Source organism: Erpetoichthys calabaricus, chromosome 3 (genome assembly GCF_900747795.2).
Source record: "Erpetoichthys calabaricus chromosome 3, fErpCal1.3, whole genome shotgun sequence".
Lineage (NCBI taxonomy): Eukaryota > Metazoa > Chordata > Cladistia > Polypteriformes > Polypteridae > Erpetoichthys > Erpetoichthys calabaricus.
Genome location: NC_041396.2, coordinates 296,218,001 through 296,234,870, shown reverse-complemented (window position 1 = coordinate 296,234,870; position 16,870 = coordinate 296,218,001). Strand labels below are relative to the sequence as shown.

At 42.0% G+C, this 16,870-nt stretch overlaps 1 protein-coding gene across 7 annotated transcripts in view; it reads right to left on the bottom strand.

Moving 5' to 3' along the window:
• Positions 1-3,588: 3,588 nt before the first annotated feature.
• The window catches only part of zgc:174906 (uncharacterized protein LOC571548 homolog), a 69,620-nt gene continuing 56,338 nt past the window's right edge, over positions 3,589-16,870 (bottom strand). For all 7 annotated transcript variants that reach the window (XM_028798559.2, XM_051925092.1, XM_051925095.1 and 4 more), the window contains 2 exons: positions 11,937-12,005; positions 3,589-3,956 (listed from right to left, as the gene is read on the bottom strand). In XM_028798559.2, coding sequence (XP_028654392.1) covers positions 3,673-3,956; positions 11,937-12,005 — 353 coding nt within the window. In that variant the 3' untranslated portion in view covers positions 3,589-3,672. The remainder of the gene's footprint in view (positions 3,957-11,936; positions 12,006-16,870) is intronic.

The following is a 16,870-nucleotide window of genomic DNA, read 5'->3' as shown; positions in this document are numbered from 1 at the left end:
CAGGGACTAGATAATGATAATGGAATATCCCTTCAGGCTTTCAGTCTGAGATGACCATGTTGGGTAGAAATTCCAGCTGCCTAGGGCAGGTGTCATGTTTCCATAACGACGAAAGCAGGAAATGGCACGTTTTAACGGGAAACTTTTTTTTTTTTTCTTCAGGACGACGTCAGACCAAGAGGGGGTTGAAGGAAGCAGCAATGCAAGGGGCTCAGCTATCTAAGCCTAGGAAGTCAGTGAACGTCATCAAGGGACGTCATCCATTTCCAGAAGAAAGGAGACAGCCAGGTGAATCCCTGAGAAGATGCAAGGGTTTTGCTATACAGTATGGCCCAGTGGTTCTCCGGGTGCTCCCGTTGGTGAGTCGGACTCATTCCTAAATTTTTTGGGATAGCCAGAAACAGCCATATTCACCTGCTGCCCGTTTTTTTCCCCCACATCATAAAGTGAGAACTGGCAGACATGATTCTTCATCATTGAACCCTGACTGTGCTGAATCATTCTCTGATTTTGTTTTCTTTCTTTTTGTGTGTATATCGGACCGGGGATGAAGTGTTTGGCCGGAGTGCGGGCATCCTAGGAAAAGGGGGATCACAAAACAAGCACCCAGTCACCTTTTTATGTACATATATAAACAATGGATTCTGGATTGTAGTACACTTTTATATTTGATCAGTTTACCTACCGTCTGGGTTTCTTTCAAATGTTGGCGAGGGGGAAGAGGCGTCGACGACTGAAAGTTTTTAATGCTGCTATATCTTTTGAACATTGCACTCCTTATAAGGCAATCGTTACAAGCTTTCTTGTGTCCTCTGGCCACCTTGCCATACAAGCCCAGTGCTGCAGTTGTGGTTGTCCTGGAAGTTTCATAAATCTCCACACAGGTTCTCTAGAGCTCAGTTGGTCACCTCTATTACCAAGGCCCTTCTCCTCTGACTGCCCAGTTTGGCTGGGAAGAGTTGTGGACCGTCAGGAAAATTTTTTATCCTTCGCCCAGATCTTTACTTCAACACAATCCCATCTGCTAGCTCTGCAGGCAATTCCTTTGACCTCGTGGCTTGGCTTAGCTCAACTGTGGGCCTTCTACAGACTGCTGTGTGGCTTTCCAAATCAATCCAACCAACTGAGTTGACCACAGATGGACCCCAAACAAGATGTAGAAAGGACTGAGTGTAGTACAATGGAATGCTTCTAAGCCAAAGTAAAGGGTCTGATTAGTTGTGTCAGAGTGACATTTCAGGTATTTGTAATACAGGGTCTTCTGAAAGTATTTTCCCCCTCTATGTTTGTTCTGCTTTGTCAAATTACAACCTGGAATTAAAATGAATTTTTTGGGGGGGATCAGCTCCATTTGATGTACACACCATGCTTATCACTTTAAAGGTGCAAAATATTTTTTTTATTGTGATACAAACAATAATTAATACAAAAAACAGTGCAATACTATAGCTGCAAGTCTCTTGTTGAATGTCTCTATTAGCTTAGCACACCTGGTCGCTGGGATTTTCAGCCATTCCTCGAAGCCAAACTGCTCCAACTTCTTCAGGTTAGATGGATTATGTTGGTTTCCAGCAATCTTCAAGTCATGCTACAGATTGTTCATTAGATTGAGATCTGGGCTTTGACTCTGCCATTGCCAAGACATTTCAAGATCTCCCTTTAGACCCCTCCAGTGGAGCTTTAGCAGTCTGTTTAGGGTCATTCATTGTCCTGCTGGAAGGTGAGTCTTCATTCCAGTCTCTAATCTCTGGCAGACTATAACAGGTTTTCCTCAAAAATTGCCCTGTATTTAGTGTCATCCATCTTTCCTTTGATCCTGGCCAGTTTTTCTGTTCCTACAGCAGGATGCAGCCACCACCCTGCTTCACTGTGGGAATGATCTCACAGGTGGTGCAGTGGTAGTGCTGCTGCTTTGCAGTAAGAAGATTGTGGGTTCGCTTCCTGGTTCCTCCCTGTGTGGATTGTGCTTTGAGTACTGAGAAAAGCACTATATAAATGTAATGAATTATTATTATTAATGATGGGAAGTGCTGGGTTTGCACCACACATGACATTTTTGGCATGATGGCCAAAAAGTTCAATTTTAGTCTCGTGTGACCATGGGTTTGGGGAGTCCACCACATTCTATTGGCCAAACTCCAAACATGTTTTCTTATTTTTTTCTTTTTCTGGCCACTCTTCCATAAAGCCCTGCTCTATGGAATATACAACTTAAAGTGGTCCTATGGACTGATACTTCCATTTCTTATGTGGATCTTTGCAGCTCCTTCAGTGTTATCATTGGTGACTTTGTGGCATCTCTGATTAATGCCCTTCAGTTATGGTGGGCAGCCTCCTCATGTCAGGTTTGTAGGAGGAGTGGTCCCATGTTCTTTCCACTTTGTTGGTATGGATTTATATGGTGCTCCGTGGGATATTCAAAGTTTGGTATATTTTGTTAACCCAACCCTGATCTACACTTCTCCTCAACTTTGTCTCTGACCTGTCTGGAGTGCTAGTGGTGCATGCAGAGTCAGGGGGCCTTTCAGAACAGACATCATGTGACAGATCATGTGACACTGATTGCACACAGGTGGACCCTAATCAACTAATCGTGTGACTTCTGAACTTTATTGTTTGGCACAGATCTTATTTAGGGATTTCATAGGAAACATTTCAGTTTTTACTTTCTCGTATACAAAGTATAGGTAAAGTATTGTAATCGTTGAAAAATTCGACCTCAAGATTTTGATGAATCTCGATGTTTTAGACCTCCCCAAGTCCAAAAATACAATTTTTGAAATTATGTGTGTAAACATGATAACTTGAGTACGCTTTCACTTAGGTCAACCAAATTTTGCATACAAGTATTAGGTACAAAACGTTGATTTCTATCAACTTTTGGGCTATTTCCGCTAACTGGAAGTGGTACTTTACCTTTTATTTATGCAGCTGTAGAGTCTAATTTATTCAACTTTACTTTGATAGTAATTGTTCAATATATTATTAATTTGATTTGTTGTTGGTTCTTTAATGTACATAACCTAAAAATATCATTGTCTTGCAGATTACTCCTCAAATATCCATCCCTATATCTGAGTATACAAGAAAGTCGAAGGGAGTGCATTCCCGTTTTTTTTTTTTTATTAATATATTCACAAGGTATTTTATTTTCATTCTACTTCAAGAATTTGGACTAAATTGTTAAATCCATTACATAAAAAATCCAAATGAAAGTCCATTTTAACTCCAGGTGGTAATGTGACAAAACAAGACAAACACCGAGGAGTGTGAAAACTTTGAACAAAGCACTGGACTTTTGCAATAACGTCTGAACTCCTGTTTTCATGTTGTCATTCAGGGGTACTGAGTGCTTCTTAATTAGGGGAAAAAGTGAATCGAAACGATTTTAGCACAAGGCTGCAACATAACAAAATGTGACAAAAATGAAGGGGCCTGAAGATTTTCAGAAGTCGCTGTATTGACAAAAATCATGTCAGGTGAACACGACCAAACTGGCAAATAACAGAAACCCATCCATGTATTCATTTGCAAATAAGGACAATCTAATTTTCTAAATATGTAAGGGCAGTGCAAGACCAAAGGTCATACAGCAAACATGGCATAAACTTTATTACACAAAAATCCATAACCAACCACGTAAACAGAACACAATCATGCAAAGACAGAACATCACTGAGGCTCTAAGAGGAAATCAAAGCTCTCTAGATGAACCGGGGAGTCATGACGCAGAAGAAGCTGGTGTAGCCTGCCCCTCGTAGCCTTCTCTCTCTCTCTTCTTCTCCAGCTTAGGAACATTCTGAAGACCTTTTCCTTGTGCTCTCGTCTGTACTCCTCCTCAAGTTGGTCCAGTCTGTAACTGGGGATGTCCAGAAGGAGTCTCCCCACATCCCTCCACTCTCTGCCGATGTTGCCAGCTAAAGTCACTAGCTGCTTCTCGGTAACAAGCTCGGCACCTGCAATGGAAGACAAACAAATGTGTTACAGTATTCTCAAGTAACATGAACAAAATGGTGAAGGTCCACGAAGGCAGCATAGCCCTTCTTTTATTATACAGGGCACCTAGGTGTAGGGCTGAATCAATGTCTATAGGCTGTCATTCATTTAGAAATCTAACCATCTACTCGTTTTTTGTTTTCTTTCTTCTGCTTAACTTGTATCCAGCCCTGCAAGCAGGTCCTCCAACTTGCAGGGAGAACTCAGGGTTAGTGGCAGGATTGGCACTCCAGCCACACTGTTCCATTCCTGGGTCGTTGTGTGGGACGACAATGCGCTGTATCAGTGTACGCTCCCAACCTCTCTCTTACCACAATCTAGGGAAACAAGAAGCATCCAGTCCACCATTTTTGCTTAATGGTGATTGTATAGCCCCACCTCGAGGCAGAACCCAGGACCTACAGTGCCTTCAATAATGACTGGGACAAAGACACATTTCTCCTTGATTAACCCCACAGCTCCTCAATTTAAAATTACAAATCAAACAATTCTGACGTGATTGAAGTGCACAGGAGTGTTGCATACATTTCAGTTACCCCACACAGAAATGACAACACTTTTTTTTTTACATGGACTCCATTTCAGGGCACCATAATGTGTGGGACAATTGGCGTCACAGGTGTTTCTAATCCCTCAGGCGGGTTTCATGGCTTCATCAGATACCTCAGTTTGTATCTACGCTTTGTGGAGTCTGTAGTTGCCATTGTTCAACATGAGGACAAGAGCTGTGCCAATGAATGTCAAAGAAGCCATTATGAGGCTGAAAAAACAAGAATCAAACCATAGAAGACACCGGTAAAACCTTAGGATGACTGAAATCAACTGTCTGGAATATCATGAAGAAGAAAAAACACACTGGTGGGCTCAGTCATCACAAAGGGATTATTAGGCCAAGGAAGACCTCTACTACTGATGACAGAAGAATCTTCACTATGGTCAAGAAAAAGCTCAAAACACCAGTCTGACAGATCAGAAACAGTCTTCTGGGAGGCAGATGTGGACATGTCATAGACGACTATCAGCAGAAGACTTCATAAACAGAAACACAGAGGAGGACACACTGTAAGATGAACACCACAAAAACAAAATGCCCAGATTACAGTTTATGAAAAAGGACTTTAAAGAGCCTGCAGAATTCTGGGAAAGGGTCTTGTGGACAGACGACACAAGATGAACCTCATCAGAGTGATGACGGGAGCAAAGTGCAGAGACGACAAGGAACTGCCAGAGAGCCAAAGCAGACCACCTCATCAGTTACACATGGTGATGGGGGTGTTGAGGCTTGGGCATGTATGGCTGCCACAGGTCCTGGCACACTTCTCTTCAGTGACGATGGAACTGCTGACGGCAGTGGAACAGTGAATTCTGAGGTGTAGAGAAACATCCGATCTGCTCAAGTTCCAGCAAATGCCTCCAATGTCAGTGGACGGCACTTCATCCTCCATTTTTGAATATCCAAGCCAGTCACCTGATTTCAATCCAATTGAGCAGGCCTTCCATATGCTGAAGAGAAAACTTAAGTGGACAAGCCCCCAAAGCAAGCAGGAGCTGAAGATGGCTGCATTAGAGGCTTGGCAGAGCGTCACCAGAGAAGACCCTCAGCACCTGGTGATGTCTACAAATTATAGACTTCAAGCAGTCACTGCATGTGAGGGATATGCGACAAAGTCCTAAATACAGTGGTGTGAAAAACTATTTGCCCCCTTCCTGATTTCTTATTCTTTTGCATGTTTGTCACACAAAATGTTTCTGATCATCAAACACATTTAACCATTAGTCAAATATAACACAAGTAAACAGAAAATGCAGTTTTTAAATGATGGTTTTTATTATTTAGGGAGAAAAAAAATCCAAACCTACATGGCCCTGTGTGAAAAAGTAATTGCCCCCTTGTTAAAAAATAACCTAACTGTGGTGTATCACACCTGAGTTCAATTTCCGTAGCCACCCCCAGGCCTGATTACTGCCACACCTGTTTCAATCAAGAAATCTCTTAAATAGGAGCTTCCTGACACAGAGAAGTAGACCAAAAGCACCTCAAAAGCTAGACATCATGCCAAGATCCAAAGAAATTCAGGAACAAATGAGAACAGAAGTAATTGAGATCTATCAGTCTGGTAAAGGTTATAAAGCCATTTCTAAAGCTTTGGGACTCCAGCGAACCACAGTGAGAGCCATTATCCACAAATGGCAAAAACATGGAACAGTGGTGAACCTTCCCAGGAGTGGCCCGCCGACCAAAATTACCCCAAGAGCGCAGAGACGACTCATCCGCGAGATCACAAAAGACCCCAGGACAACGTCTAAAGAACTGCAGGCCTCACTTGCCTCAATTAAGGTCAGTGTTCACGACTCCACCATAAGAAAGAGACTGGGCAAAAACGGCCTGCATGGCAGATTTCCAAGACGCAAACCACTGTTAAGCAAAAAGAACATTAGGACTCGTCTCAATTTTGCTAAGAAACATCTCAATGATTGCCAAGACTTTTGGGAAAATACCTTGTGGACTGATGAGTCAAAAGTTGAACTTTTTGGAAGGCAAATGTCCCGTTACATCTGGTGTAAAAGGAACACAGCATTTCAGAAAAAGAACATCATACCAACAGTAAAATATGGTGGTGGTAGTGTGATGGTCTGGGGTTGTTTTGCTGCTTCAGGACCTGGAAGGCTTGCTGTGATAGATGGAACCATGAATTCTACTGTCTACCAAAAAATCCTGAAGGAGAATGTCCGGCCATCTGTTCGTCAACTCAAGCTGAAGCGATCTTGGGTGCTGCAACAGGACAATGACCCAAAACACACCAGCAAATCCACCTCTGAATGGCTGAAGAAAAACAAAATGAAGACTTTGGAGTGGCCTAGTCAAAGTCCTGACCTGAATCCAATTGAGATGCTATGGCATGACCTTAAAAAGGCGGTTCATGCTAGAAAACCCTCAAATAAAGCTGAATTACAACAATTTTGCAAAGATGAGTGGGCCAAAATTCCTCCAGAGCGCTGTAAAAGACTCATTGCAAGTTATCGCAAACGCTTGATTGCAGTTATTGCTGCTAAGGGTGGCCCAACCAGTTATTAGGTTCAGGGGGCAATTACTTTTTCACACAGGGCCATGTAGGTTTGGATTTTTTTTTCTCCCTACATAATAAAAACCACCATTTACAAACTGCATTTTGTGTTTACTTGTGTTATATTTGACTAATGGTTAAATGTGTTTGATGATCAGAAACATTTTGTGTGACAAACATGCAAAAGAATAAGAAATCAGGAAGGGGGCAAATAGTTTTTCACACCACTGTATAACAACGGCTTTACTAAACCTGCCATTGCCGTGTCTGAACATTACAGTCTCCTGAAATGGGGAGCCATGTAGAGAAAGTGTTGTGCGACCGAAATGTCTGCAAATCCCCTCAAATCAAAGTCTGCAATGTGCACTTTAATCACATCTGAATTGTTTGATTTGGAATTTTAAACTGTGGAGCAGAGGGGAAAATCAAGAAAAATGCATCTTTGTCCATTGTGCTTATTGTTATTTTTGAACCTCTGCTCCGTTTTTTGGATTCTGTACTGGGACTTTGTTTACTGTGTATCGCCTTGCCATTCCAGGCATCTCCTTTGTGCTCTTCGGAGCTTTGAGGCTTGCACGGTCTTTTTTTCCTGCTAAAATAAACCTTTTATTTTATCAACATTTGTCTTGACCCTTTGGGTCCCTAGTTGGGGTATTTTGATGGTGTTCCCCCCTCTAGTGGGCAACCTTGGAAGTGTTTTTGGCAGCCTTGCACTTCATGACAAAGATCCGCCTGACGGTGTTTCACAGATGCTCTCTCCCTTACAGCGAGTTTGTTCTTTAACTTATTTTCTACCATTATGTCAACATGGCTTGATGCAGATTTTGATACATATAGTGTCTTGAGGAAGTATTCAGACCCCTTCACTTTCTTCACATTTTGTTGCAGCCTCATGCTATAATAGTTTAAATTCATTGTTTCCATGAATCAAGCAACATTAAATACCCCAGAATGACAAAACAAAAACATTATTTTAGGAATTTTAGCAAAATTATTCAAAAGTAAAAACTCCTGAAATTTGTCATTCACACAAGTATTTAGACCCCTTGCTTTGGCTCTAGTTTCGAGGGACTAGACGTGATTGTCAAAGGAGAATCTGAGAGCCATTGCATGAAGGTGTTTAGCTTGCTGGAAAATTGATCAGGAGATTCAGTGAGAGTTAAAGTTAACAAAAGTTCACTTCCAATTTGTTACGTCTAGTTTGAATCCTACCAAAATAGTAAACAATTTAGTTTATAGATAAGGAAATCTCTTAGGCAATATTGGGAATATCTTTACGAGTCACTTGTGTGCCAAAGCTCCAATTGGCTCAATGCTTCTCCTGAGCTTACTGGAGCCAACAAGAACACTGATTTTTGGTGGCCTGAGTTAGTTTGAGACCCAAATAATCTTCAAGGGCTGAGGCCCACTTTTACAGCCCAAGTCTTCTGTCCAACTCTGGAAGCCAGGAGACGACAATTACTACTTCATTTAGGTGTCATATATGATCAGTCTCTGAGTTTTGATGCTCATGTCAGGTATCCTAATCGCTCGTTTTTAATTTTTCATTTAAGAAACTTATCCAAGCTGAGATCTGTTGTTACCAGGGCCGAGATGGAAATGCTTATCCATGCTTTCATCTAATCACAACTGGATTACTGCAATTCTCTCTTTACTTGTCTAAGTAAAGCTGGTTTATCTCTATCTTCAGACTGTCCAAAATGCAGCTGCCAGGCTTTTAACGCATTTACACAAATGGACCTGCATCTCCCCAATTTTACAGTCTCTACACTGGATCCAAGTGAAGTTTAGGATCCAGTTCAAAATTCCTGTACTCTGCATAGTCAGAGCTCACGAGTATATCTCAAGCCTCCTTCAGCACTACACCGGAGATCTGCTCAGTTAGATCTCCTTTCATTTTCTCATACCAGAATAAAGACACACTGGGACTGCACATTACAGTCCATTTCTCCAAGGTTATGGAACTGTCTTCCACTGTTGCTGAAATGAGCAGAAAGCACTGAATTGTTCAAGTGTCAACTTAACTGCCTTAGTGTTAGACCCGAGCATCACTCTGGCAAGAGTATAGACATGTCTTGCGTAAGCATTAGACCCAAAGATTATTTGGGCTATAAAAGTGCTAACAGTGCTGAGCATAGCACGGGAAACAACATAGGAGTGTCTTGCCTAAGTAAAAGGCCCGAGTGTTACCTGGGCAATGATGCAGACATGTCTTCTCCTAGCCTCACAATGGCACCTCGTAAGAAACATATTTTTTCTGTAGCCCAGGTGTTGCAAGCTCTTGACAGTGAGGCGAGCAGTCATGACAAAGTGAATCTGTCTTTAGGCAGTGGGATTGAAACGGAGAGTGGAGTCGTAAGTGACTCTGACAGTGACGCTCGTGTCAATCGCACCATGTGCAGTGTGCTGTTCAAAAGCTCATCAGTCTGGAAAGAAAATCCACAAGGAATCAACTACTATTGTCCCGAGTGTGATGTTGGATTGTGTATTTCACCGTGTTATAAGATATACCACACAAAAGACACATTTTGACAGTATATATGTTATTAGCATTATTTTTACTATCGTTATTATTCATTATTATTATTTGTTTACACTTCAGACTTTGTACTTTTAGTATTTTGCATGTTTTACAGTAGAAAGATCAGATTTAATAAATACTAGCCAACCCGCAGCGTAGCATACGCCACATAATTATGTATTGATGGGTGAACACTTCCTGAAAGACACAGTTGTCCAAATGGGGTGGATTTGAGGATATGACTGTAAGTGAATGCAAAGATGGAACTCTGGAGAGAGGGCGGGGAAGCGGGCCCGAGAGGTTTTGGGTCCTAACCATCCAACGACGGGTCGGCACAACCGGTAACGATCCTTCCGCAGGTTCACCTACGGAACCCGTGTTAGGACATTTACATCCTCTAGATAGGCAAGTTAGATTGTCTGACGCCCATTCCGCCCCCACCATTCTAGTCTGCCGATTTCTTAAGTCATCTCTTAGTCATCGTTCAGTACGCACTGCCTGCTCATGTGTCCGCCCCCAACTCCTCACCTGAATTGCTTTCATCTGTGTACAGTCCACATGCACTTGTGAGTCACGTTGACTGTTCATTTTCCACACACCGCCTCAGTCGCATGCACCTGTGAGCCACGCTCAGGCCGGGTGAGGTTTCCCGTGTTGAGTCCAATTAAGCCAAAGGCTCCACACCTGGTGGTGCCCTTCCATCAATTCCTTTAAGTTTCAGCTTTGCAACCATACGCTACAGTTCACATGCACCTGTGAGCCACGTTCGGGCCGGGTGAGGTTTCCCGTGTTGAGTCAAATTAAACTGCAGGCTCCACACCTGGTGGTGCCCTTCCATCAATTCCTTTCAGTTTCAGCTTTGCAACCATACTCCCCCCGGAACCCAAAGACTTTGGTTACCCGGTTGGCTGCCCGGCGGGTCATGGGAATAACGCCGCCGGATCGCCAGTCGGCATCATGTATGGTCGGAACTACGATGGTATGTGATCTTCTTCGAACCTCTGACTTTCGTTCTTGATTAATGAACACATTCTTGGCAAATACTTTCGCTCTCGTGCCATGGTCGGCTGGGCTCTGTGAGTTGGTGGGCGTGGCTGTCTTGCGTGCATCTTGCTTGTCATGGACTTAGTGAATTATATATATAGATACAATTTTTCAAGCAACAAAATGCAACACTTTTTAAATGTTTTTCGAGAAAAAACGTAACGCTACGACGCACCTGTTCAAGCAGGCATTTAGGTAACTTTGCCATCTGTGGGTGACTTTTATATTGTCCTTGTGTTTTAGGTTGTTTGAAATTTCATTTTATTTATTTTATTATTATTTAAGTTCCGTGCTTTGTGACTTTGGTTTGTGTTTGGTGTTTTATAAATACATTTTTACTTACTTTTACTTACTTAAAAACCTAAAGATGCAGCACGCTATACTGTTAACCTAGGCGTCAGGGCTATTACATTTTAATATGATCCAAGAAAAGCCTCACAGTCTGAATTTTTTGTTATGACCAGAAACCACCAATCCGACATGCAGAGCTGTTTCCAGTGGGTGAGGCATTCTCTTCACTCAGTCATTCAACAAACAAGATGGCAACATCGACAGTTATGTGCATCTTGTACCAGTCAGTTGTGGTGAAGAAAGAGCTGAGCGAAAAGGCAAAACTCTCGATTTATCTTCAGTCTACGTTCCTACCTTAACCTACAGCCACAATCTTGAAGTAGACTGCATATACGAGCAGCAGAAATGAGCTTCCTTTGCAGGATGTCTGGGCTCAGCTCAGAGACAGGGCGAGGAGCACAGACATTCAGGGGCTCAACACAGAGCCTCTGCTCCTACACATTGAATACAGCCAGTCGGGCTGGTTTGGGCATCTGACTAGGATGTCTCCCAGGCACTTTCCTGCAGAGATGTTTAAGATAAATCCAAACCAGGAGGAGATTTCAGGGCAAGCCCAGGACACGCAGGAGACATTATATCTCCCAGCTGACCTAGAAATGCCTCGGTATCTCCCTGGAGGAATTGGTGGAGGCACTGGAGAAAAGGGATGTCTGGGTAATTTTACTTAGACTGCTATCACCTCAACCTGGACAAGAAAATAAATGGAGGATGGATTAATCAAAAAAGTCAATACAATCACTACAGAACAGCTTTTACGATGAGAAAATCCACCCAGACACACGAATGACGTGCAAAATCCTCAAAAACTATTCCTGAGCGGAGGGTTGAACCCATCATTTTGGACCTGTGAGTAACAGTCCTAACAACTGTTACATGATGTCATGTCTATAAAAATTACATCCTAAGATGAAAGTATTCCATCCCTTTTTATTTGTTGATTTTTTTTTAAACGAACTCACCTCTCACTGCAACAATTTGAGTTACGTCAACTTGATCTAATCTTGGTTTCTTCTCTGGATTCATCATGTCTGAAAAATAAAATGAATCATATACAGTCATATGAAAGAGTTTGGGAACCCCTCTCAGCCTGCATAATAATTGACAGGGGTGCACATAACTGATACACTGGTACGCATGCGCAACAAAAAATTGTAACTGCGTAACGTCATCTGTGTCCCTACAGCACCAGTGCGTACTTGACGGTCAGAAAAGGCATCGACACCTCATGTTGCTAATATACTTTGTTTTCTTTTTGGTTTTGATTATGTTGTGTTGCCAATATGTCTAAAAAACAACAGACATTAAGCAGGTACTTTGTGGTTTCACCACCTGCAAAGAAACAACAAGCTGAGACAGAGCAGAAAAAGAGTTTTTTTCTGAAAAGTGTCTCCAAGATGTGCCGTGGCTTGAAGCTAATGAGGAGTGCACTGAAATGTGGTGTAAGTTGTGCCGCTCGCATCCACATATCGCAGACAAAACAAGTGCCTTTTACACAGGCTCAAAGAATTTCAGTCACCCGTTATTTGACAAACATGAAATGAGCAAGGAGCACATGAATGTAATACAAGCTATTTCTAATAAACAAGCTAGTCAGGAAGAAATTTCCACTCGCCCTCTAGCTAGATGGCGAACAAAGGTCAATGAAGAACAACGGCAAGCTCTGTGTAATATTTTTCTCCTTGCCTTTCATAAAGCTGAACACGCTCGTCCCCTATCTTCCTATGCTGAAGATATTCCTTTACTGGAGCGGCTAGGAGTAAATGTCGGAACTGCGTATCATTCACGTGAGGCGGCCACGCGGATAATGCAGACCATCGCGCGCACTATCAGGATGGAGTTGAAAGCAAAGTTGGAGTCTGCTGAATTTTGGGGACTGATTTTGATGGATCGGAAGACATCATTAAAACCGAGCATGAGATCATTTTCATTGTGTCTGTGTCCAACATCAGGCAGTTTACCACGGAGTTCCTTGGCCTAATCGAACTGGGTGCTGACCGATCTGCGCAGGCTGTAACAGACGGCCTCGTTAAACTTTTCCAGGAAGCAGGCTTGGACAACTGGAAGAGAAAGTTGGTCGCCGTGTGCACTGACGGGGCTGCTGTTAACGTCTGTATATACAACGGCATTGCTCCGAAACTACTGCAACTGGCTGCAGTAGGAGACTCCCTTGTGCACATTCTGTGCACCGCACACACACTAGAAAACTGCGGAAAATCAGCGGATCGCAACGTTCCATACTGTGACACCTTTAATTGCTCCGTGGTCAAGCTGCTGCAGTTCTATTTACAAAAAGGTGGAGCAAAAAATACGGCTGTGCTTAAGAACTTGTGTGAAGAGAATGGGATCTCCTTTGTGAAACTGGGTAAATTTCATAATATCAGATGGTCTGCATGGAGGCATGACACACTGCTAAAAATATCAAGATTATTGCCAGCCATTAAAATGCAGCTGGCCAGGAGTGATAACAGTGACTTGCAGCATATCTGCACAGACCAATTTGAGTGTTTTCTGGGCAACCTGCTTGACATTGGCAAGATTTCGAAGCCCACATCCATTGTGTTTCAGAAGGAAAAGCTGAGCACTGGAGAATGTAAGGATGAACTCATGGTGGCCATAAGACAGTTTACACTTTTGCTTGATGCTGAAGGCCACTACAGAGCATATACTGTTTCTAATGCTGATGCTGACAGGGACAAGATAAACTTACTCAGGGGGTTAATCGAGGAGTTTGGAATCAGATATGACTCACTGAAGTCATGTGATCATTTCTTAGTATTTGATCCTTCAACTTGGCCTCAGGAAATACAAGATTTACATCGTTTTGGCAACACAAGTTTGTACCATTCTTCATAATTATGAAGCCACACTGAGTCTTGACAAAGACACAACTGTCACAGAATGGATGCGCTTAAAGCAAACAGGGAAACACTTGGCAGAATCCTCTGTGTATGACTTGGTCCAGATATTAAATACAAGCAATCCAGATCTTTACTCCAACATTGTCAAATTGGTTAAACTGTCTCTTACACTGCCTTTGAGCAGTGCAGCCTGTGAGAGGGGATTCTCAAATCTTAACATAATAAAAAACAAGCACAGATCTCGTCTGTCACATGCTCGCCTCATGGCCCTAATGCACATCCACCAGTCAAAGAAGACCACAGAAACATTTGACCCAAAACCAGCGGTTGACCTGTGGATGGAGACAGCTAAGCGGAAGCTTAACCAAGGAGAGGGAGATGCATCTGCAGCATCATCATCTACCATGCAGGAAGCTGAAGTAGAGGACTGTGAGGTAGACAGTGAGGAAGACAGTAAGGAAGGTTGCACTTATTAAAACCTTACTCTGTATAGAGTGATCAGGTATTTCTCATTCTTACCTCTTTTTAAGCTGCTGCTATATTTTTATTTTATTATTATTGTTGTTGTATCTGTATTTATTTATTACCCTAATTCTTTACCTTACTGTTAAATCTGTTATAGAAATTGTTTTATTTCAATTTTTTCAATTTCTTTGGCAAAACTGTTTATGGTCATGCCAATAAAGCTCTTTGAATTGAATTGCGTACCTAACTCCAGCTGATGGTACTCACTTGAGTAACTCACTGAAAAAGTTTTGTGCACCCCTGATAATTGACTCTCCTTTCAACAAAAAAGATAACAGTGGTATGTCTTTCATCTCCTAGGAACATCGGACTACTGGGGCGTTTTCCGAACAAAGATTATTAGTGAAGCAGTATTTAGTTGTATGAAATTAAATCAAATGTGAAAAACTGGCTGTGCAAAAATTTGGGTCCCCTTGTCATTTTGCTGATTTGAATGCCTGTCACTGCTCAATGCTGATTACTGTCAACACCAAATTGGTTGGATGAGCTCGTTACACCTTGAACTTCATAGACAGGTGTGTCCAACCATGAGATATAAAGGTATTTAAGGTGGTCAATTACAAGTTGTGCTTCTCTGTGACTCTCCTCTGAAGAGTGACAGCATGGGATCCTCAAAGCAACTCTCAAAAGATCTGAAAACAAAGATTGTTCAGTCTCATGGTTTAGGGGAAGGCTACAAAAAGAAATCTCAGTTTCAGTTTCAACTGTAAGGAATGTAATCAGGAAATGGAAGGCCACAGGCACAGTTGCTGTTAAACCCAGCAGGTCTGGCAGGCCAAGAAAAATACAGGAGCGGCATATGTGCAGGATTGTGAGAATGGTTACAGACAACCCACAGATCACCTCCAAAGACCTGCAAGAACATCTTGCTGCAGATGGTGTATCTGGACACCGTTCTACAATTCAGCACAATTTGTACAAAGAATATCTGTATGGCAGGGTGATGAGAAAGAAGCCCTTTCTGCACTCACACCACAAACAGAGTCGCTTGTTGTATGCAAATGCACATTTAGACAAGCCAGATTCATTTTGGAACAAAGTGCTTTGGACTGATGAGACAAAAATTGAGTTATTTGGTCAGAACAAAAAGCGCTTTGCATGGCGGAAGAAGAACATCGAATTCCAAGAAGAACACCTTCTACCTACTGTCAAATTTGGTGGAGGTTCCATCATGCTGTGGGGCTGTGTGGCTAGTTCAGGGACTAGGGCCCTTGTTAAAGTTGGGGGTCGGAAGAATTTAACCCAATATGAACAAATTCTTCAGGATAATGTTCAAGCATCAGTCACAAAGTTATGCAGGGGTTGGATATTCCAACAAGACAATGACCCAAAACACTGTTCGAAATCTACAAAGGCATTCATGCAGAGGGAGAAGTACAATGTTCTGAAATGGCCGTCACGGTCCCCCGACTTGAATATCATCAAAAAACTATGGGATGATTTGAAGCAGGCTGTCCATGCTTGGCAGCCATCAAATTGAACTGAACTGGAGAGATTTTGTATGAAGAATGGTCAACAATACCTCCATCCAGAATCCAGACACTCATCAAAGGCTATAGGAGGACAGCATCTAGAGGCTGTTAGATTAGCAAAAGGAGGCTCAACTAAGTATTGATGTCATATCTCTGTTGGGGTGCCCACATTTATGCACCTGTCTAATTATGTTATGATGCATATTGCATATTTTCTGTTAATCCAATAAACTTAATGTCACTGCTGAAATACTACTGTTTCCATAAGGCATGTCATATATTAAAAGGAAGTTCAGCTATGAGAAACAAAAATCCAAAGAGGAGTTCCCAAACCTTTTCATATGACTGTATTGGTGACAGCTGACAAGTAATATGACTATGTGAATGGAGGCACTACTTAAAATAAATAAATAAAAACCACATTAACGTAGATATAAAAAGCTTTCGCACCCTTTGTGATTTGTACTGCATTTCATTGAGTTGTAACACAACTTCATGAAGGTCCATTATAAAAGCAAGGCTAGTGTTAAACCCTTCCTCCAAACTGGTGTTACATTTTTTGCTCATCCAAAAAAAAAAAAGAATATGATAAAACAAAATAATCTTAAATTAAAGTCTTTGTTCTTGATTGGGTCATTCTATTAAAATTTTCAAAAAGTCAAACAAAACCTTAACAAAAACCAACTCAAGATTGATGGACTTGAAAGAACGTCAAGTAAGATCCACACCACCTCTACTGACTCCTAAACATACGGATGAGGTTTCCTGCATCCATGGCTCTAACTACTGGGTTGGATGTGCACAGGGCACAACAGACATGGAAATATATGGTGTCCTCCATAATGTGTGGGGCAAAAATAAATTTCTCCTTGATTTACCCAACAGCTCCACATTTTAAAATTACAAATCAAACCATTCAGAAGTGATTAAAGTTCACATTACAGGTTTTCATTTCAGGGGATCTGCAGACATTTCAGTCACACAACACTATTTCCACATGGTATCCCATTTCAGTGCACCATAATGTTTGGGACAATT